The sequence below is a fragment of the Diorhabda carinulata genome, chromosome 2 (genome assembly GCF_026250575.1).
Source record: "Diorhabda carinulata isolate Delta chromosome 2, icDioCari1.1, whole genome shotgun sequence".
NCBI lineage: Eukaryota > Metazoa > Arthropoda > Insecta > Coleoptera > Chrysomelidae > Diorhabda > Diorhabda carinulata.
In genome coordinates this window covers 29,608,985-29,633,650 of record NC_079461.1, presented here as the reverse complement: position 1 = coordinate 29,633,650, position 24,666 = coordinate 29,608,985, and the positions used below count along the sequence as shown (strand labels likewise).

General features: G+C 33.1%; 1 protein-coding gene across 4 annotated transcripts in view; it reads left to right on the top strand.

Annotated features, from left to right (window-relative positions):
- The window catches only part of LOC130903836 (growth factor receptor-bound protein 14-like), a 366,503-nt gene that overhangs the window by 213,527 nt on the left and 128,310 nt on the right, over positions 1-24,666 (top strand). For all 4 annotated transcript variants that reach the window (XM_057816175.1, XM_057816177.1, XM_057816178.1 and 1 more), the window contains exon 8: positions 23,999-24,094. In XM_057816175.1, the coding sequence (XP_057672158.1) occupies positions 23,999-24,094 (96 nt within the window). The remainder of the gene's footprint in view (positions 1-23,998; positions 24,095-24,666) is intronic.

Below are 24,666 nucleotides of genomic sequence, written 5' to 3'. Positions count from 1 at the left end.
TATCACCAACGGTTCCAGAAATTCTAACTTATGTTGTCGATGGACTAGGTAATGATCGCGATATCAAAGAGTTACGTGTGGCGCCCACTATGTAACAATGTAACATTTAAAAATGCAGACACGGAGTATTGGCTACGTACTGCAACAGATGAAGTTACTCCATGAATTACGTTCAAAAAGAGAGAATTAGAATTTGAATTATTATAATGAACGTGATTTTGTCATATATCACCTTAAGATTAGTTCATTAATTTTACCTAATCAAATTGTAATCTTTATATTGATTTGTATATCTAAATAAAATACACAGAAATGAAATGAATAAATATTTTTAAAAATTTAGGTTTAAATTGTGCTCACAAAAAACTTAAGATAGTTAAGAAAGGCTGATATTATATAAAATTTATCATTTCCAAATATCATTTATCCTCTAATTTTATTAGTATTAAAATAACATTATGTATTGTTGTGCTGGAAACGATAGTAATAAATTAATTACTATAGGTAATTAGGTTTCCCTAACAGTAAAGTAAAAAACTTCCAGTACATTTGATCGTATGACCATAAAACTGAGATTAATCAGTGGTGAGCCATAATTAGATGACATTTACTACCATGCTATCCACTAGCCTGGAAAAACGTTTGCGATTTCTTGACAATGATATTTATAGGTTAGGGTCACAGTTGGTTCTTAAAAACCCGTCCAATTTCCAATGCGATGCCACCGAATATGTTATTACAAAATTATGTTTGTCGAAAATCAGCTTGTCTGTGAATTTCTGATAAAACCTAGGTATGTATTAATAACGTTCTCACTTCGAATTTCGCCTCTCGAACCTATAACAATCCTTCACTGCACAAATAGTGGAAAAAATGGAGTTGATAGAACCAAAATATCTACAATACCGCCAGAAATAAAGTCATGTCAATGATATACAGTATGACATTCCATTTTCATTCAATTATAATGAAAATTGGAAGTTGATTATCATAAAAGTGGAAAGTTCAAAACATGGAACAAATATTCTAAACTATTTGGTGATAATCAATGAGACAATTCTTATTTTGATTATACCACTTTTTGAACATTTATATGTATATATGTATGTGGATATTGGGATATCACATATATGCAACCCAAAGAATCTATTGTGTCCCCTTTTCTTGTTGCGATACTGGGGAATCCAATGCTTGCAGTTGATCTGTTAATCCCACTCATTTCAAAAGTTCTTTCTCGCATGTGGGATGACTGTAGCTGCTAGAGATCTTCGTCTTCTATTTCATACGCTCCTAATTGTAGTTCTTTAGTGTATTCCATTTTGAGAGAATGTGGATAGAGGTTTCGTCGTCTGTGTAACAAAACTTGCACTTCCAGCGTCTTCAGGTGTCTGTTGAGACGACAGTGTCTCGATAGGACTCCTGCTAGTATTAGTAGATTTTTCTTATTTATATTGATACGTTCATCAGATCTACTCTAGTTATAGTTGCTCAGGAAAGTCTTTGCCTATCTCATCCCTTTCACTCCAGTCTGTTCCGGAATCCATATTTTTTTTGCTTAGCTTCTTTAAGCTTAAAGTTCTAATGGATGCTTGGTTATCGGATAGGATGACACATTTTTCCATTTTAATTTTCTACTTCAAAATGCTTGGTGTGTTGCCCAGGCAATCAAAGTGGCTCTGTGCCAGTACACTCCAAATCCAGTTCTATCTGCTGCTTTAGAGCCGTCCGTGTACCATTTAATGGCATTTCTGTTAATTTCTTGTAGGGCGTTAAGATCCCATTTATCTCAATACTTAACTTTTTCAGTGCATTATTCTGTGGCATGTCCTAGGTTTAGTCTATTTAGAGATGGTTTTTTGTATCATTTATTTATTACACGTTTGCATCTTCTTCTGGAATGTATTTTTTGTACAATATATTAATAAAACCTACTTACTTATCCAAAATTTCCTAAGGTAAGTTACATATGTTCCTACCCCTAAAAGGATTGAGAGAGAAAGGGGCAGGCACTTTCCAGTTAATATGCCCTCAAATGATTGCGAAATGCGGGAAATGATGATATCGATTTGATTTCAATTGGCAAGTGATTGTGCATTTTTTGGCATTGTAAAATATTGAGCACTTAACTAATTCTGAACGTTCCTATGTGCAAAGATCTCTCAGAAATTGGATAAGCGTGCTTACGAATTAGGCAAACGGATTCAAAGATGAATAAAAAAGGAAGGGTCAAAATTTTTAATCCTTTTAAAGACGACCGTGCAGAGAGACCTGCTGTTTAGTCATAGAGTAAATATCTAACAGCTCTCTTTGGTAGTTTGAAGATTCTCTCAAATTGAGTCGCATCATACGTACCCAAGAAGAGAAGGGCATATCGGAGATGCGACTCAATAAGGCATAATATACTGTTAAAGAGGTGGATAAGTTCAGTTCTTTGGAAACTGATCTCAGCGCAAAGCAAGAGGAACTTAATTTTTTAGGTAAGTCAGCAATATGTAACTCTCATTTCCAGGAATTGTCCACAACAAATCATGAGAATTTTACAGATTCAACGACGTCAATGGTGGTGTTATTTAATAAAAAATGCTGCAATGTATTTTTATATGATAAAAATTTGGTTTTAGAAATGTTGAGATAGAAAATATTAGAATTGGACTATGATTTAAGGGTGACTAGATATGGTCCTATGAAGAGCGTTGAGGGTTGCTCCAAGAGAAACTAGTGTTTGCAAATAGACATATTTTATCACTGATGTCCAGATAGGCGATATCGTTTATGAACAGAAGAAACAATATAGGGCCTAGTACTGAGCCTCGGGGCACTCCATATTCTATTGGCTTGCAAGAAGACATCGTTGTATCAACCCTTACGAGCTGACTGCTGTTCACAAAAAGTTATTGCAGTGAAATGATGGCTATTTAGGCTAGAGTCCACATTTTTTTATTGATATTGATTCAATTTTGCTCTCAAAAATGAGCTATTTTTTGATTTTCGATTTATTGAAAACCATAAAAGCTAAAATACAAAAACTTACTCATATTTATTCACGCACAGTAACATATAGGGGTTTTACCTTTACACATTAATATGAACTATTTAATTTTTTGCCTCTATATAAAAAATATTTCATGGCTCCGCTACTGGTTTTAATGCAAGTTCAGTAGTATGTTCCATGAATTACGAACTCGTATTAGACGTGCAGGCCTGCCACTTCACATACATATGGCCTGCCTAATTTATCGCACTACTATATATCTTCCATGGTAAATTGCTACGATGGAAATATGACGATTTTCGCGTAATTGCACATGATTAAACACAAAACGTTGCGTAGATCCCCGAAGGGTATTGTGCTCGTAGTAGTTGCTAGAAATTTCAATTTGAAGTAATGTATTCACTGACAAAATGGAATTTATTGTGTTGTGATGTTACATAACCCTTACTGTCTGCTATCCAATTTGCTCCCACAATTCAAGACATTTCATTTTAAACTGTCTTATTTATCAATTGCTGAAACGTATTAGAAATACAAGGAAGGACTAAATTACCCATTTCATCATAGAAATCCATTACAATCGAAATTATTTACATATTTTTGACTGATTTTAACTTTTACTACTTCAAAGAAACTATCCACAATTATAAAGTGAATATCAACCCGAAGAAACCTTTGCTTACTCATGAGGGAAATACTAAAACATTTACCAAAAAGAACTAAAATGAAATTATTAATACAGCCTTCCGACTTGAGTATGTACCTACTTTGAAGAAAGTCTTAATGATTCTCAAACTACTCACGCTGTATATACGCCAATGTCAGCATAGATATCAAAGTTACTTAAAAAATACTATTGAAAAGATTAAGCACTATACTTACTTAAAGAAAGAAAACAAATACCACTTTGGCTTCAGGAAAAACACATCATTATAGACACAGGATTTTATAGAAAAATCACTAGAAGAGAAGAAGTTTTGCTTCTCTGTTTTCTTAAACATTTGACATAGTTTGACATGGAGGGCTCAAATACAAAGTTTCCCTTGAGCAATATACAAACTTTAAGCCGTATATAATTCAATGAGCTTTCAGAATCAAACAGGAAGATGCTTACTCCGACTCGAAGGAAATCAGACGGGCTTACCACAAAGTAGTGTTTTTGGGCCGGCCCTTCATCTCTTTTACACTAGTGATCACCCAACTAGCGAACGATACTATTGCCACATTTTATGACGATACAACTATCCTAGCCCTACCAATAAAAATAGACGACGAACAGATAGCATGTGCTAATACAGCAAAATATCTGGGAAAACACTAGATGCGAAGTTACGACGGAAACCTGAGGAAAAAAACGAAAAGAACTAGGTATTAAATATAATTTATAATAAATCACTTGCATAAACAAATCCTGAAACCGGTATGGACCTACTGAATTCAACTATGGTGATGTTCTAGCGAAAGCAACACCCAAATAATCGAGAGATTCTAAAATAAAGTTCTAACGAGCATCACTGATGCACCCTGGTACTTTCGAAATGTGGATCTCCATCGAGATCTGGAGATAGACACCTAGAGAGAAGAATAAAGAGGACGAAGCCTTTTGAGTTAGTTACTTAAGTGCTTAGTGTAAAAGCAGATCAAAGTGCGAAATAGTTGTGATACATCCAAAGAAATTTCTACTAAGTAAAACCCTTAGTTTCAAGACATTTATAGAAATGTAGGATAGAATTAAATTTGTTTATCGATCGCGCTAATCAGATTACGGTGCTAAAAAAACATCAAAGTTTTCTTAAGAAAAAATATTTTTGATTCAAATATTAATTTTTTCTGCGATATGATGCTGGCATCGTTGTTTTTACTGTAAATTTAGGTGTCAAGATACAATGATAAACAAAAGTTTCTTGTCACAGATTTGTTTATTTATTTCATCCTAATTACTCAGTATATTATATTAACTTTCATTGCCTATTAAAAAACATACTGTGATTCATCGTATTTCTTAAATCAATTGTGTCAACTTCAGATCTGGGTCATATCCTGAACGGCAAACACCTCTTTGATATCCCCGACCGTGTTTTAGGAGTGCGAATCATCCAATTTGTGTTAACCAACTGTTTACTAGATATTCAGTTCTTCTCGATCAACCGAACGTGAATACTTTGTTTACATTAAGGAATTTGTCACAGCTCATTGACTGACTACCTTACACCTTGTCCAATTTGATTTTATTTCTAAGCTTTTAATGCGCGCTGGTCACTCCTGCCTAAAATTGAGCAGCTACTATTCGTGAAGAAAATGCCGTAGGGTAAACTTCGTTCATAAAAATAGTGGTACACTATATGCAAGAATTTTCAAATACAATCTCTTCTAAGAACGAAATTTTGAATGCATGACAACATGGCAAAAATATAAACAATAAATTGGCAGGTAATTCTTCAGTAAAACCACTATCGTAGTACTGTGGCAAGGTTGTTTGGCACAGTAGTTATTGGCTTACAGTTTCTCTCTACAAAAACAAATTCTTTTTAGTCGCAGGTGCCAAGTCGAGAGCTGCATCAGATAAGCACGGGGGACTCGTGAGATTCTAGTCTTTTCTCAAACAATTTTACCCAGTCTACTGTATTTCAATTAATTTGATTTATGAAGTATTATTATGAAAGGCTATAGGCTAGGGAAAGGCTACATCACCTAAGGTTTGCAGATGACATTGTCCTCATAATTGAAGAATTAGGCGATACAAGATTTGCAAATCGCAACAAGGAAAGTTGGTCTAAAAATAAAATTAAAATTAAAAGATAAAAATTACTAGAAACAACCAAAGAACAGAACTGTCTCAAAGAACGATACTAGGATGGGCTTCGTTTGGTAAATTTGGAGATGTGTTCAAAGGAGATGTGCCAATCGGCCTTAAGAGAAAAGCCTTTAACCAATGCATCCTCCCAGTTCTGACTTATGGCGCGGAGACCCTAACATTAACTAGAAGATCAATACTTAAACTGCAAATTACACAGCGTAAAATGGAAAGGTCTATGCTCGGCATCACTATGAGTGATGGGATAAGGAATGACGAATTGTGCAGACAATCTGGAGTTGAAGATATCATAGACCAAATACTGAGACAAAAATGGCGGAGGGCAGAACATATTGCAAGGATATAAGATAACGGATGGACAAAAAGAATTCTAGATTGGAGACCGAGAACAGACAGACGAAATCCAGGAAGACCCCCTACGAGATGGACTGACGATATTAAAAGAATACGGACAAATTGGGTAGCAACCGCTCAGAGCAGAGAAAACTGGAAGCATTTGGAGGAGGCCTGTGTCCAGCAGTGGACGAGATAAGATGATGATGATATTATGAAAATTATAAGCACTAAAAAAACATATTTTCTTAGACCTTTTCATATGTGTCCTATATTCGGAGTCCAGAGTGTCTATAAATAAAGACCAACAGTAGTCTACAAGAAATACTGGTTCCAATATTCCTTGGTAGCGCTTTTCTTGATGAAAGCGCCCTCTATGATCGTCACTTAAAGCGCCGGAAAAAAGTTTTGGGTGGGATTGTAAAAAGTGTATTTTCAATGTCATATTACATCCCAATTTATATGCATTGAGCATTTTTTAGTGAGGCCAGAATATTGAGGAGATCTGTAGTTACCCAAAAAGCTTCCAGTAACATTGATGGATCCCATCCAAGCTTCTCTTTCTTTTTAATTTGAGGTGGTAATAGATGCCGAATCTTTATTCATTCCATTCCATTCCACTTTCATAAAAAGCAACAACTTTCAAATTTGCCTTGTCTTTATTCTATCTTTTCTAACTCTAATTTTATAATGTCGTATGTTTCTTTTAAACCAGCTCCGTAAGCGAAAGGTAGTAATGGAAAGTTATTCCCGTTATGGAGCAGTCCAGCCTTTAGCACTGACTTCGAGGAATCAATGGAGAGTCTCCATTCCTCTGACCTATGGTCATAGCCCAGTTCTTACAACAAATCCTAGTACATCAAGTCTTTCTCTTTAGATAACAAATCATCATATGAACTGTAACGTTTACGATAAGCAGATTCCACTGTTTCAGTCTTGGACTGAACATTTAAGCTTTTTCTTTGGGTAAATCCAAATCTGGTATGAGATAATTCAGCTCGAATTGGTTAATCGAATGCGGTGCTTGAGTACTGACAGAAACTGTAAATTCTGCTTCAATATCTTCGTTTTCAAAACTGCTTGAACTGTCTTTGACACCATAAACTAGAGAAGGCAGAGCAACTTCTTCCGAACGAGGGATTGTCTTTGTTACAGAAAACACCTCCGCGTATTTTACCGTCTGCCTCTATTTCTTCGAAAAGCATTTGATATCGGTCACGCATAAATCACTGGTTTATCAATTTATTAAACGGCATTGCTGAATATTATCCATTAAAACAACAGGTTAAATTTCTGTGAAGTGAGTTATAGCAGATATGTGGCACCCAATATTCATCCTGATTGCGAATATTCAGGCTGAAATTTACACGATAGCTTCTCAATTAAAGGTGTGATAGCCTTTTTTGGCTTTCAGGTGTATATTCACAGCAAATATAACAAAATAAATCGGAAGAATTAACACAGTTGCATGTCATTTTACACGATTCAGCTGTCAACTAACTTCCAAAGGTTACTTCGGGAAAATAATTGATGATAACTCTGAACTACTTACAGAATTTGACAGAAAAGTGACAATTTGGTAAAAAAAATATTGAAACGATTTTAGACGTGAAAGAAAAAAATTGCTATTTTTTTGTTAACGTTTGAGGCGCTACCAATAAAATGCAAAACAGATTTGGTTCGAGTAACTTTGTGTGTTGGGTGTCATCAATTTCTAATATCACTTTGCATCATTTCCAATCACTTTGATTTGTTTTTGAATCAACTATTCGATAATACAGAAAATCTGTTAACATTAACCCGCTTCTCACTAAAATATAATGAAGGTATTTCCAAGAAGGTGTAGTACATTCCATATCTGATCCATTCTCTAACTCCCATCTGGGTTTCTTGACTACTTAATTACCTACATCTGCATTATGCGGTGCAAAATTTATGATTTGGTTTATCTAACTTAAGCGGATGTGTTTCATACAAATATTTATACTTCAAAGCAGGATGAATGTAAAAACATCCTTTAGAGAGATCTATGAATATGTTAATTTAGTAAATGCGAAAGAATACAACAAATTGGAACAAACTTTCAAACGCTTTTAATTTCCAGTGTAGTTTTGTTTATTTAATTCCGCATCCAAGCTCAATTTTCATTATTTCAACTTAGTTGCTAAAAGTTTAAAAACACAAACGAAATATAATCCAACCTCTTTTTTGCATGTGCGTCTACAAAATTATTTGACTGGCAGCTAATTTCAAACTTGATAGTTTTTAATATGCTCGCGGTGTGTTTTCACGGGATTCAATAGCAATTTATCATCGGAGTTATGCAACCAAGCTGATCCGTACAAATGTACATAAATAAATTGATGAATGGAAGCTCAGGCTTTGAACATGTTCGAACTAATGCGGTAAAAGTAGTCTGCGTAAATTCTGTTCTATTTAAAGTGTATAGACAGTATTATACAATGCGGTCCACTTATTTGGAATAAATGAATGAATGAATTATGTACAATATGAAAAAACCTGAAATAGGTCGATTTTTATTTTTAACTTGACAATTTCAGAATCATTAGCACCCCCTAGAAAATTTTAAATAATTTGGTGCAATCTTAACTGAGAAATTTAATTTTTAAGATGTAAAATTTTCATAATGTCTCTATCTCAAAACTTAGAATTTTTCAATGTACAATTGAATTAAATGTTCAAAATGATCACCATTCACTTTTAAATTAGAAATATTGTCTGGTCTATTAAAAGTTACTTTAGATTTTAAATAACCCCATAAGTAGTTATCGAGAGGAGTCAAATCGGGGAATGTAGCCGGCCATTCGCTCGTTCCACGTTTTCCAATCCACCTATTAAATTCAACCTCATTGAAATAATGTCTGTACGTGCGAAATGCGGTGGAGCTCCATCTTGTTGGTAGTAAATAGATCGATCTATCTCATTTTGATAATTAACATCTAGAAAAAGTCTTTGTAATGTAGTTAATGTAAGTTAATTAGAAAATCTAGATAAACTTCACTATTATCTGTTCCCTCAAAAAAAGGGCCAATGAAAGTCGCTTAATAAAAAAACACTATTTTGTTATGTTTCAAATCTGCGTTCATTGTGCCCACCAATTCACAGAATTCTTGCTTTCTATCAGGATCATCTTCATTTAACTCTTGGATCAACTGAACTTTGTAAGGGTGGTATTTTTCTTTATGCAAAACTCTCAAAATAGATAATTTGATTACATCATTGTCGACGACAAGTTCTTGGATTTTCCTCAATCTCTAGAAGTACATCATCAGTAAATTGAACATTTCCACCTGGTTTTCAATATTTTTTACATGTCGAGTTTCACGAAACTTTTTTTCAAATTTGCTAACTGTAGACTGCGAAATCTTTTGAGTTCTTGTTTTAGTACCACAACCAATCATCATTAAAATGTTAAAATCGCGCACAAATATTATACTGACGTCTTTTAAATTTAAATACTTAAATTAGGGCAGCCTACTAGATTCATATGAATTATTTATTTGGATTTTTAACTAATATTTTAGTATCTTCAAAGATTTTTTACTGAGGTGATACAAAATGTTGTACGAGAATTCCAAAATCGCCTCGGTTATTGTCAAGAAGTGAATGGTGGTCATTTTGAACGTTTAATTTAATTGTAAAGTACATTCAGACATTATCTTAGAAATTAATTGTCAATTTAAGAATAAAAATCGACCTGTTTTAGGTTCTCTTCACATGATACATAATAAGAAATTATTTGTAGAGTTCTACATCCTTTAATATTCGATTCTATTGTACAAAATTATCAAATTCATTTATTTTAAAATAACTATCATTTTTTACATTATTCATCTCGTAAAGAAATCTTTACACATTTATGTCACACTAGAGAAATTGTTTTGATAATTATAACTTTCTAAAGAGTGAGTTTAAGGTATGAAATACCTCGATTCTTCTTTTCTTTGAGAATTTGACATGTGTTGAAAAAATTAAAACGACTACTTTGTGTCTACATCTATATGCAGAGAAATGTAACAGTTGAAAAACACTTTTTTTCTGAAAACATTGAAATACATCCCTTTAAATCAGTATCTTAAAAACTATTCAAAAATAGTCGACGAAATTTTGTTTCACATACTGCAATATCTTTATATAAAATTGATTACCAACATACTGTATAAAAGTTAAGATCCAAAACATTGTTTGCAGCTGAAAGAAATTGATTAAACTTCCGTTGCATAAATCAACTTTCGTTCACTAATTTAGAATTCCCAGCACTTTCCAGTTTCACACAGACTGATAAACAAATCCTTTGAAGTGTCTGATCAAAATTTTATAGATTCCCGTTAGGGAAATCGACCAGAAATATTAATTAAAACTTTGTTATGATTAAAAATAATACTGTGAAATATGCAAAATATTTAAATTGAATTCGATTAACACTAAATTAAATTCTGTATATTTTTAACCACAGTAAGAATATAAAATTTCAAATTACTTTTCAAAAGTTAGATGAATATATATTTTTCCAATACGAGAGGTATTTGAAATCGTAAAACGTTTCTCCTGTTTTATTTAATTTTCCTATTATTATAATATTGAGGAAAAGAGGAAAATATTCAATTCGATTAGAATTCACAGATCTACTACAAACATCTTTCATTACGTTTACAAGGTGTAACGAGACTAACTGCAAAAAAGTATTTGACAGATCTACGGGGTCAAAACTCAATTCCCCAAAATGCATCACCAAGGAAAACAAACAAGTAATTTCGATAACGGACTAAACAAAGAAAAATATCGCATCCACTTATTCTCCGGCAATCGATTCTTCTCTAGTCTAAGAAATTATAATAACGGATTCGGATATTGCAGGGAAATATCCAACTATTCATCATTACATTTTAATTTGTATTACTGTTTTATGGTGTGGTAATAATTTTGAGAAGTGGCACTAATTACGAAAAAAAATTTCAATATTTATTTTTTTTTTCATTAATTCAATCTTCACCATATCCAGGTATGTCCAGCTATTCTTATTAGTGATGTTGAAAGTTTGAAGCCTTTCTTTATTCTAAGCCAAATGCGGCCGTTTTTTCTTGATTTATTCGTTCAATTACTGCAATAAGTTTGCATAATACTTACCGTTAATAGTTTTTCCTCTTCCAAGATAGTCAATAAAAATTATCCAAAAAAACGACCCCATGACCTTCCTGCAGATGGAACAGACTCTTATCTTCTTTTCTCCATGTTTACAAATTAATTAAAAACGTTCACTATTGATGGCTTCCAAAAAATACTAAACAACGTCTTCAAACATGAAATACATGCTGTATAGATTGTGTCTAATACCTTGGTATTTTTCAAGCCGCCATCTCTAGGTCAGACCAAGTACTTCTTGAACAATCCCCGTACACCTTACCAACAACATTATGAAGTATTTCGCCCTAAACGATACTTGTCTGTTATTTTAATCGGTTTTGTGAGTTTCCAGCGGTTTTTCTATAACTTGCCTATACTGAACCGGTTCAGCAACCAACGATCTGCTTACCGAAGGAAATACCGAAACAAAAATATCAAAAAAAAAACAAATAAAACACGAAGAGCAAATAACATTTAACAAAAAAATACATCCCCAATATATGAAAAAACCGGTGTGTTTGTATCGGGCGCTCTTTTTTTTTCTTCTTCCCTTTGTTTTAATCGTTCGCTTTTTTGTCCTGATGTAGTACAAATACCACAACCATTCATCACAACTCCAGCACTGCAAAGAAGTAATTCCTTTATCAGGGTCATCCCCAACATGAAAACCCAACGAATCTCCCTCTTTCTCATTCTCAAAAGACACTTTCATTGCACACAGTATCCTAGAATCCGTAGATCATATTTATATGAAAAGAGTTTTTGCAAAAAATTCCAAATTCAAACTGATTTGTTTGGAAATCGATATGCAAAGACGAACGCATTTTTCTTTAATACATCATTCCACATAAAACAACTCCCATGTGATTCAACGATGTCGCTCAAAAAGTAAAAGCGTTCACTCACGAAAAAAGTATAATGCCCTTAAGTCTTCGGGGTTTCAAATTATTCGTAGGGGACGCCATACCATTGTCAGAATTTATTATATTTAGACGCCACCCTATCGTGCACTTTTATATCCGTATATCTTCTAAAGTTTATTTTTTGAGAAAAATAACAATAGGATTTGACAGAAAAATAGATTTGTTGTGAATAGTTCTAGCAGTGAAATCTACATGACAATTGTGGAAGTTTTTGGTCGATTACCGATTTAGAAAATCGCATAACAAAATTTTCGACATATTATCTGTAATAAAATATCTAGATTTTCGCTTATGAGTTGAGTTCACGACACGTAAAAAAAGTTTTAGTGTGCCCAACTTTTTATACACAGTTTGCAAAAAAAATGTTTAAAATTTTCCTAATTTCTTACAATTATATTTTCAGTTTATTATATACACAACATCTATTTGTCACTACCAAAGAAAATTTAGTGGAGATTTACAGAGTATCATATGAAATAATTCTTACGCGCCAATTCAAACATGTCGTAACTTGTTGAGACTAGTCTCTATTTCTATAAAGAGAATAATTGCTTTGCTGTCTTTCAATCTTTCTCTCTTTCTTTATTGACGACGCAGAACGAAACAAAAGTTTAAAGCGGTCGTAGTAACAAAAAATATACGTAAAATGGCAGGATAAGGCAAAGTTAATAAATGTTACTTGAAATGAAAAATGAATTTATCTAAACAACCTGAACATGGGCAATCAGTGGTTAACCAATGGAGAGTTTCCAAAACAAAGAGCAAAAAGAGGTCGTTTCGAGCGGAAGATCCTGTGGTATGTTTGATGGAATTATGAAAATTTACTGTACTCAACTATCAAAGCCAGTTGAGGCGAATGTATGAAATTCAAAGATCCCAAAGAGCTTGCTAAACTTTGGGTTAAAGCCATGGAATACGTTGACTATATGACTATCAAGACTTTTGTCTGTGATTATGTAATAAACAAAATGAACATTGGGAACTGACATTATTTATGAGACACATTATTTATAATATCATGACATACATCAGTACAAAGATCATGCTACTTGTCTTGATTAATTTACTTACTACATGATTATAAACTTATTTTTCTTATAGGTGGCTTATAATTTATCAATAAAACTTTTAGAACAACTTTTCGGCTGCTTGTAAATGTATATGTATTATAGGACTTTCTAAACTAACTGCAATGCTGCAATTCCCTCTACACTACCAAGAATATTAACCCAGAAGGGTTCAGGTCTTTACCATTCTATAAACCCACTAATTCAACTTAATAATTCATCTTATATCGGCAGCTCAAGAGGTCAAAAGGATTAAACTATTAACAACAGTGTAAGTTCCTTCGTATTTGCTGAGTATAGTCCTTCGTCACAGCCGAAAGGACATGATTCATAAAGACGTGATATTCATTATTTAATATAATCATCATTAATGTTAACACATTTTTGGCAGCGATGTTCTAGCATCACTATTGCTCCACAAAAGAAATATTGTTTAACCTCTGCAAATCACCGAAGTTGATGAAGATGAACCCTAGTCTGCTTTTTGTTCTCCATATCATAGTGATCCTACACTCAAGATGATGTGATAAGGCTTTATTTCATAAATGGATCAGAATTGGTGGCAAAGGAATTAGCTTCTTCTCCAAATTGAAATCCGAATCCTCTAAGAGCAGTTTCAAATCATCCAGACCCGTCTGGGATATAACTTCTCCATAATATGTAATGGCCTAATGCTGGAAACATTTTTTTGTGATGATTCCTTGTTATAAAGTTATTGTTATAGTTCTTCCAATATTAATTGCAGAAGACGGTTATGAAAGGAACAAATGATATTTCATAAATACTCATACCAAATTAAAAATGAAAAATAATGTTTACTTCCCGTATAAAATTCGGTAAACATCTAACAAACCGTCAGTCCACGTACACTCATCATCTCCACTGTTTACTAATAAAAACATCGAATCGTAAACATAAATGCATTTCTATGCCGTGTGTACACAATTTCTTCGAAGTATTCCTGCTAGAAAGTCTGCGATAAGCTTTGGCGTGGCTTGGTGAGATTAATTTAATTCATAAATTGTATAGTGTAGTGAGAAAAAAGACAGGCATGCATTTAATAATAAAGATTTAGATATACAAACACAGCAAGTTATTTTAAATATATATAATTAATCAATATTTCTATCAACGTCAATTTGAATATTGAATTTGAAATTCTATGAGTTTTATTTATTTATACAAGCATTAATACTATCAAAAATCACCGAAAATCTTAATTATTTCCCAGACGATGAATACATAAGTATTCGAAAGCTCGGAAAGCAAAATCTTCTTGATTTTAGCACTCTTTCGTTTCAAAATTAGTTTTTTTTAATAATTTTTGAAAGATAGATAAAATTGATGTTTCGACTTGTTTTGATAAAGACGAAACGCCAATTTTATCTATCTTTCAAAAATTATTAAAAAAAACTAATTTTGAAACAGAAGAGACCTAAAATCAAGAAGATTTAGAAACATAAACATATCAAAAGGTCTAATAAATAAGAAATTAATTATCCGTTTTTTATTTTTTAAAACATATTAACTACTATAAGAATTTTTATTGTTTATGAAGACCACTGCGCCTATGGTTTATAAGTGACACAAAAATTGATTGTATGTATTGTCAAATACAAGACAACAGAACTTAAAATACAACTGTTATATATATGTCGAACAACGTACGACACCCTTTTTTTATTTCGTTTTTAGAAGCACCTACTTTTAAAAGTCATGGTTCGGTACACTTATACGACTTTCTTTATTGATGGAAAACGTAAGAATCATTGAAACGGAAAATATTAGCTTTATTCGCGTATGGAATCTTGAAAGCTTTTCCACATTTTAAGTTTATATATATTTTAAATTTGATCGTTTATTATAGATATTTTAGTTAAATGGAAGTGACTGTGTGAAACATATTTGGACAAAATTGAAAAGATAAAATAAGAAATGTACTAAAAATTGTAGAATATCAATATAGGAAATAATAATGTTAATAATAAGTTAACGGTTTAATATGCGATAAAAGCACTCAACTATGTTCCCGGTGATACTCATCAGAAAGACACAAAAGAGATCAAATAAACTTATTAAGATAAAGAAACTAGGTGTCCAAAAGGACAATAGCAATCTACTGGCATCGGCGTTCAATCCCATGCAGCAGTGATTTATGATTTACTATCGGAATACGAGGTATGATAAAAAGTACGTGACTGAATTTTATTTCCAACAATCACTTACTCTGCATTTATTTTAATTAGTATTTTTCATCCCCTATATGTTGAAACAAGCAGTGACAAGTTCGAACCCGTTAAATCTTATTAGCCTGTTACTACAGCCGCTTCAACTTACGGACACATACGTAGTGCGGTCTATGTTTTCTTGGACATGGAGGATTTTACATTTTGATATACGTCATTGATCCAAGTAGAATATCGCTTATTTTTAATGTATATGGCTAGTAAACATTCTAATTCTGTTAGGATTTCTCCTCATGTAGTAAATAGATTGCGTTGACAAATATATTCATGCATGCATCGATAACAAGTCTCAACACAAGCTTTACACAAAGTTTCAGCTTGATTTTTCGATCCCTGTGAGAGGTCTTGAAAACGGTAAGAGACTTGGGATGAGGAAGGTGGAAAAATAAACAATAGAAATCCTTTTTTTTATCCAAAACAATTGAAATTAGTTTCAATTAAATTTCAATAATTGAAATGATAATAATTTTTAATATTTTGGTGTAAATAAAGGCATCCAAGTGAATATAAAATCGGCATAGCTGTACGTGATCTTTTTGACGTTAGTCTTTTTGGGTGTTGTGTCCAAGAACGAATTAGTTCTTGTTACCATATAGACGAAGATCACAATTGATAATAGTTTTTTAGTTGAGATTTGAACAGTTGCAATTAAAGGATATAAATAAATAAACTAGTACAAGGTTAACTTAATTTAGAATACAAACAATATTAATAATATCTTGCGACATGCCGAGACTTAGGAAATAACGAATTCGCGATCACCAGGACGTCCGTTCGATCTCAATCTCAAAGCAAGACTGTCTTTTTCACAACTATTCTCGAATAGTTTCTCTTTTCCTTATTAATCTTATGATATCACCATCGTCCTGGGATCCCGACTACGTTGACAACCATGTGCCTACCTAGACCTAAGCCTACCGCAATAAAACAATTTCGTTAAACCTTATTTTACAAAATATTAAGTTTTAAATGATAAAAAAATTAGGAAACGAGTGACTCGGCAACTAGTAAAAACAATACTTGAAAAAAGATATAAATTGAATCAATTCCTTAAGAAAAAAATTATCAATTATGAAAAGAGTGAATATCTATTGATAAGTAGCAGGCAATGGCAATGGAAGCGAAACAGGATGGTTGTGTATTCACTACGAAACGAGAAGTATTACTCATTCTTCTTTTTCACTCTCATCTTATCCATTTCTCCACTATTGCCCGTCTTTTGTTACACCATTCATTTGTCGTATTGATTTTTCTTTTCGTCCTTCTTCCTGCACTACTTATTCTAACTACGTTTTCCTGGGTTTTCCTCTCTTTTTTTTTTCAACCTCCGATAGGCTATAAATAAAAGACAAGTTCATATAAAATAATAATTTTATTGCCAAAGGATTGGTACACATGCGGTTACTTTTCGACATAATTATCGAAAAGTTTGAGACATTTGACATATCTGTGGACAAGCTTTTCAATACGCTCCTCACAGATAGTTGCCACTAATGTAGCCTAACCGTTCAATAACAATGGTGAATTTGGGCTTTTCTTTAACCTTTGTATCAACTCGTTGAACCAGGTTATCTGAAACGACAGATTTGCGTCCCTGGCCTTCTTCATCATGCACATCACTACGGCCATCTTTAAACTTTCGACACCATCCACGCACAACACCATTACTCAAGAAGTTTTCCCCATACACACGACTCATTCTCCGATGGATTTCTGCAGCCCTGTGGCCTTCAGCCTGTAGAAAACGAATCACCCTGTAGCACAACGCCGACTGACGCCTGAATGTCAACAATGGCGGAGTGTGTAGTGCGGGAGCTTTACAGTCGCCTGCAGCGCATGCCCGCTTTCTTCTGCCCGCGTAGCGTCTGCACTGAGCGATCGGAGGTTAAAAAAACGGCCCTCATATTTATAAAAACAAAATAGTAGATGAGCTTGCAGAGTAACTGCTATCTTAATTATTGGTGAAAGTTAAAATAATTATCATGCGGAGGAACGCGTTTTTAATGAAAGGTACCCCGATCATCCTATATCGAGTACTTACTATAGGGAGCTTTTTCAAAAGTTCAAACAGGTAATGTTAGTGTCGACCAACTATTAGTGTTGATAAACAAATTGATATAGATGCAGAAATTGTAGTAAACCCTTCTTTTTTTACAACCCAAGTAGCGTCTACCTGTGGAGTCAGTTATAATAGAATACACAGGGTATTGATAAAAAATGAATTTAACCTAAACGAATTAAAATTAGTGCATGAAATTTCCGATGACAACTCCGACTGAAGGCTGCAATTCTGTGAAAATATTTGCACTAAAATTCTCCAGACCAGACTATGGACAATTTGTTTTAATGACAAAAGTACTTTCTTCTTTAATAGAAATTTTAATACTCAAAATGTGAGGTATTGGAGTAACATAAATCCTCACATATTTCGTGTTTCCCATTAAAAGTAAATATTTGAGCACGTATTTTAGAAAACCACATAGTCGGCCCTCTTTTTTCATTTAACTAGTGAAGTGTATCTAGAGATGTTATAAAACTTAATTGAGCTGTTAATTATCCACATTCTGGAAGATAATTCAAATGTATTTGGTAACTTGGTAACCAACAAGATGGTGTTTCTACATTCTATTACTTTGGAGTAAAAAGTTATCTAGATAAGGTAAATCCTTGTAAGATGGATTGGACTGAAAGAACAGTAGATAGTAAATAGAGTTGGATATAGATGAATTCTAACAGAATAACATCAAAAAGAATAGATCGTTTACCGTTTTTAAATTGAGCCTCATAGAACAATCCCAACTGCTATAACATTATTGTGAAAAATTGAAATTTGTATATTTACAATTCTATTAAAACCAAAAGTTATTAATACACATATAAATTGTTTTTTATACATAACGTGAATTTTGTTTGTCTGCGTATTTATGGACGATTCAAAATAGTTTACATTCTCAATAAACATAAATGATTTCTGCGAAGTTTTTTATTGTCACAAATGTATTCCTAAAAATAGCTCAAGTAACTATTTAGTGGAAGCAAAAAGACCCAATCCTATGCCAAACGTCCTTAACTGATTTGGCAATAGCTGTTCGTGTCCTTTTTCAAAACAGTCTTCTTCGAAATTGCATTTGGGAAGTAGTAAGAAATTGATAGACCTATTTACCACTACCAGACGTATACAGTGGTTTCATGAATTATTTGAAATTCCGAAATGTTTATTGATTGTAATTTAATATTCTTATAAAAATAATTTATGATGAATGATAATGTCTTTACATATTTTTTAGATAAATAACTACAAATATGTTATAAGTTGATTCATATACGGTGGATAAAAACGTAAAAGTTGATGTTAAAAACTCATATAAATGTTCAAAATATAATAACGTAAATATTCACTCCACTTTTTGAGTACCCTGTTTGTTAAAATCGAAATTGATGAGTATCAAAACAAGAAATAAATTATCTAGATTATCTCAATAATGGTTCAAATAATTCAGTCAAAAAATATCACAATTTATTAGATAGTTTCCCAAAATTCTCATGAAATCGATCATTTGAGTATTGAGTCCGTATGGAGTACTCCCATAACCATTATCTTAAGGTGGTCGTCTTATTTAACTCATAGTAAAATAGTGGGCGGCCAAGATCCGTTAAGCGAATAGGCCTTATTATAAGCCCGTCGTTTTCCATTCCAAATAATCAAAGGATAATTTCCTTCTAAAAACCGATCAGGCGCTTTGGCTTGAACCTGACGAATTAGGTTATAATTCCTAACGAGCTGAAGAGGGAGAGACTGCGGTGACTTGGTTCCAAACTTTTTAGAGCCAACTCGTTGTTCGATGATCGTGGAACCAGCGGTTCTTGGCCTGTTAACAGGCTTTTCCTGGACCTCTAGGTTGGAAACCCTGGGTTAGAAAGGTTGGAGGTCAAGGCAACCTTAGGATCCGTCTTAGCAGCCTTGGTCTTCTTTCTTTTTTTTTTCTCCTCACCACTGATGTTCCGGTGTTTGAGCCTGGCCTTTGCTTTGGGAGTAGTGAATTCCGTAGTTCCTGTTTGCTCAGAAACCTCGGGGGAAAGAGAAGGATTCATCATTGTTCCTGCTCTAGCGTTGCTCTTGGAATTTTTCCAGGTTTCTTGCAAGCTTTGTTTACGACACCCGATGAGGGCATCCGGTGGGGCCCCTCACCAACCTCAAGGTGCAACGGTTCCTTGTTGGGGGACGAATTACATATTGCGCTTGATGAAGATGATCGTAAAAAGTGCGTTAAAGTCTATAAAAAATATTGCGGGGACATAGGCTATCAGGGACGTGAAGATATAATAAGGAAATATATGACATGGTTTTGTTGACGTAAAATGAAAAAAAAATCGTCAAATTTTAATAGAACGGCAAACCATTTAAAATTCAATCGACCTAATGTTTACATGGATGGAGCTTAAAGGGATAGACTTATTCAACTAATGATGGAGAGAAAACTCATTTTCAAAGGAGTTCGTCTTATAATAGTTGATGCTAGGAGTGAAACAGGTTTCGTACCCAATTTATATGTTAGCGCCCTATCACAACAAATCAAAAGAGACACTACTAACCCTTGTGAATATATTTAAATTTCTATATTCCGAAATAAAATTTCTAATAGCTTATATTTTAGTTTCTTAATTTATAATATAACATTTATCGAGATTATTCCGTGTCCAGCCATTTTCTTGTTTTCTATAAAAATAAATTACATTAAAATGAATGATGTGACACATTTTTGGCAACTAAATTGCCAATTTTTTATCTATTTCCTCGTTCATTATATTGTATATAAGTTGGCATAATTTGCTTACATAGATACATAAATCAATGTGTAATAATTTACATATACACACATATTTCATTTTTATAAATAAAATATTCAATGATATTTAGTACTGTTATTATTCTCACATTTATATAAAAAATATGTATTAGATGATATGAGCTACTTACGTAACCTCGTTAACACTTTGACCTATTGATCTATTTCGTACCCCGTATTGTTAACCAGTCAGGTAGCTACTTGTCTGGGGACTTACGGCTTACCTCTTCTGGCTGCAAAAACCTAGAATGTAGGTACGGTAGCTTTGTCTATGGGATAACCTCGCACTCACTTTTGATTCCTTTTGATTCGTGTTTTGTTTTTTCCTAATAACACTTATTACTAAACTTATTTCCACCTCAATCTTTTGGATCAGCTCATTTTAGATTCATAATTATTTTCAAAAGTTGTAACGAGATATATTCCTAAATTTTCAATAACTAGAAATGATAGAAAGTGAGTTGTGATGAAACTAAAAGTTTTATTACTTGGATGAACCATACCAGTTCTGGCTATTAAATAACGCCACACACCTTTCCATTGATCGAAGCAGTGCTGGAAGTTTTCTTTGGTGAGGGCCTTTAGGAGCTCTGACGTTTTTAGCTGTACCGCTTCCCGCTTTTCGTCAAGAGTCATATTTTTTGGTACCAACTTCGCACAGACTTTTGTCATATGTAATTCCTTGTGTAAAATTTTTCTAACTGTTTCATTAAAGGCGTTTACAGCCTCGGCAATCATCCGGATGCTCATTCGACGATCTGCACGCGCAATTTGATTTATTTTGGTCTCTGTTTCCGGAGTTGAAACATTTACAAGGCGACCTGGGCGTTGGTCATCTTCGGTGCTCTCTTGGCTCACACTAAAGCGCTTACACCACTCAAAAACACGCGCACGAGATAGATAATTGTCCCCATAGGCCTCTTGCAACAATTTATAGCACTTAGTCAGATTTTTTTTTCAATTTAACGAGAAATTTGAGATTGATACATTGCTCCTGTTTTTCGTCAGATATAATTTTCGGCACGAGAAAAAAACACGTTCGTTTCAAACCGCTACTACGCAAATATTATACTAGTGACGGAAGCGTGTTTTGGGACGTTCATAGGCAAGATATCTAGATACCCAACGCAGTCTCGTTATTTAATAGCCAGACCTCGTATATATAAAATGAATTAAGCTGAAACTACAAGAAAAAATCATTAGTGAATAAGATAAATCAGAAGATGAATATAATTGAGTCGTAATACACAATCATCACTAAAATTTGGATAGAAATGTACCATGGCAAATTCCAATGACAGATTTTTAGAGAAAACTAGAGAAAATAGTAAAAAAGAGAAAATCTAAATGAGGCGTGTGTACGAATTCAAACGTGGTAGTAATATTTACTACTGTTACTTTGGTAAATTGAGAAAGAATGTAGCGACCACAAATTTGGCTCTTAGCACCTCATATGTGGAATTTTGATTGACTAATTATACCATATGTAAGGTCAGAAAATGATAATAAAAGGTCAATTGGTTTCATTAACTGGTCAACGTTAGAAAATTTTTTGTTAAGAGTTAAAGTTTTTCAAGGTCATTGATAAATTTTAGTACCTCGTTCATGAGAAAAATGAAAAATTCCACCTGTGCGCAATCGAGAAGGTTTCTTTGATAATTGGTCAGCTTATATAAATATTTGGTCATATTGAAAGAATTAAATGAGTTGTTATTGTCGTAACGCGCATACTTTTAGGGCTTGTTTAATTTTCATGGTAATTTGTTAAGTAAATAAAATATTTCCAATTAAAAAAAATGTGTTCATATAAAATTATTATAAAAGCTAATTATCTATCATACAATGCATTCACTTTGACCTTCACCATTCCGTATGGTGCATAGTAAAGAGCTGTGTGTAAGTCTTCACGGCCCTGATACAATGAACATGCCCAAAACATGCTCGTTACGCCAATGACAACTTATTTAATTTTTTTCAATAATAAATTAAACTGACCAAATATTCATATAAGCTGACCAATTATCAGCGAATAATGATAAAATTGTGAACCAGATAAATAAATTACTGTCACCTTTGACATCTCATTTTTTAATATTTTGTTGGTACATTTCCAATTTCAGTTTAAAATCAGCGAATAAATAGCATAGATTGAGCAGCACAGAGAGTATTTGAATACTTTCAAAAACTAAAAAATATGCTATAAACAAATTATTATAAGGCAGTTAGTTAATTGGAAGACGTAATGTATAAGTAGATCAATAAATTAGTGTTTGCAACTGATCTATTAACACCACAGAAATTGTGTTGTTGGATGCCTCTAGCTGCCAAAGATTTTCATCTTCTACTTCTTAGAGTCTCAGATCTTCAGGATTTTCAGTGTTTTGTCATTACCATTCCATATTCACATGGTTTAAAAAGCACAACAAAACTAAACATAATACTTTTAATTCGGTACAAAAATCCAATATTGCTTTCTTTTAATGTATACGGGTAGTGAACGTTCTGATTGGGTTAGGATTTCTCCTTAGAACAATAGTGCAATTGTAAATGTGCGTAGTGCAGTCCATGAGTTCTTAGCCTCATATAGTAAATAGAGTGTGTTCGAAAAAATTGCTTTACAAGCTTTACACAAAGTTTCAACTTGCAATTCATTTTATTATAGAAGAGATCGAACGACCACTCGGTCAAGTTGTTTTGAAAATATCTCAAATTGAGTTTTCGCGCTGTCAAAAAGAAGGATTAATACCAAAATAAATCAAAAACAGAATGGAGGCTCTTTACAGTGACTTGTGTCCATCATTTTTAACAATTAAAAACTGATATTATTTTTATGGGAACTAGATTAGATTCTGGAAAACATTATTAGACCGAGATCTAAAAACCAAAGAACTGGCAGCACAAACCGGTATTCTTAGGATCCTACATGAGAATTTAAATATGACAAAAATCAGGGCGAACTCTCAGCGCAATGCAAAAGAAGCAACGATTAGAATGTTGTGAATGATTTTTGTGGCTTTGCCACGAGGACCCAGAAAGTGTAATCCGTCTAATTGTAACAAGTGATGTCTTTTATTATGTTGCGACGTGCCTTGGATTGGCATCGAAAAGGAGAATTCATGCCAAAAAAAGCAAAAGTCATAAAAAGTACCAAAAAAGTGATAGCTACCATATTTTAGGACTGCGAGGTTATACTTTTGACTGATTCGCTTCGCTTTCCAAGGCTACTGTACATGAATGTGGCCTCATAGAGATTGAACACCCTCCATATAGCCCAGATGTAGCCCCATCCGATTATCTATTATTCGCAAAGCTGAAAGCCGAGTTAAAGGACAAAAGATTTAACAGCGATGATGAAATTAAACATGCTTTTATAGTGGCATAGCAGCTTTAGTCATATGTTCTGAAAAGTGTGTGGAAATTAAGGGAGAATATAATAGAAAATAATCAATTTTTTTTATTCAAGACCTTTCTTTCTGTGTTAGTCTAAGAACTCAAGGACCACACTACGTAATTACTATAAATCCATTTATGTTAATTATATTTTTGTGAATATCGGTTCTCAGTTCGGAGTTACGTTTTAGTTATTTAATTATGTTTATTTTTGATTTACCGTTTTTTTTTTTGTTGCAGTACGGGAAGCAGCTCAGGGAAAACTATAGGGCTTTTCGGAATAAACAGGGTGATAGTATCAACTCTAAAGACTATAATAGCTACTCCGTACCTAATGTAAGTACCGATTCAATTTAAATAAAAGAAAGTTTTCGTGCAGAAGAAAAACATCGGAGAAAAACTGAATTTAACTTTACTAATACTAAATGATTTCTTACTGCCAATTTAAATGCTCACATTTACATAATAATAGTTACATTCCACCACTGTTAATACCTAAGGGATCAGGACAAGTTTGAAATTCTGGTCGTTTCAGTGAAAAATTATAATTGGAGTTGAACCGTTACTGCTCTTTGTAGGGTGCCGATTTGCATGCGGTTTTTCCCATCACCATGTTTTGTCGTCATTGGAGTTTCACTGCTAAACTATTTTGGGGATATTTGCTCGGAAAAGTGTAGAACGGAATTAAATTGTTGCATTCTCCGTTAAATCCTGAAATATTCAAGTAACTTGGGTGCTTTACATTTTGGTAATAGTTGATCAACTTATATGATGGAGTAAAATTTGCTGACACTGTTATTTGTTAACAAGTTATAAAATAATAATGAATTTTGTTTCTTGTTGTAAATATAAATGATAGGGAGAAATAATATAATAAATCTTTTGTTTTATTTATTTAGTAATAAAAA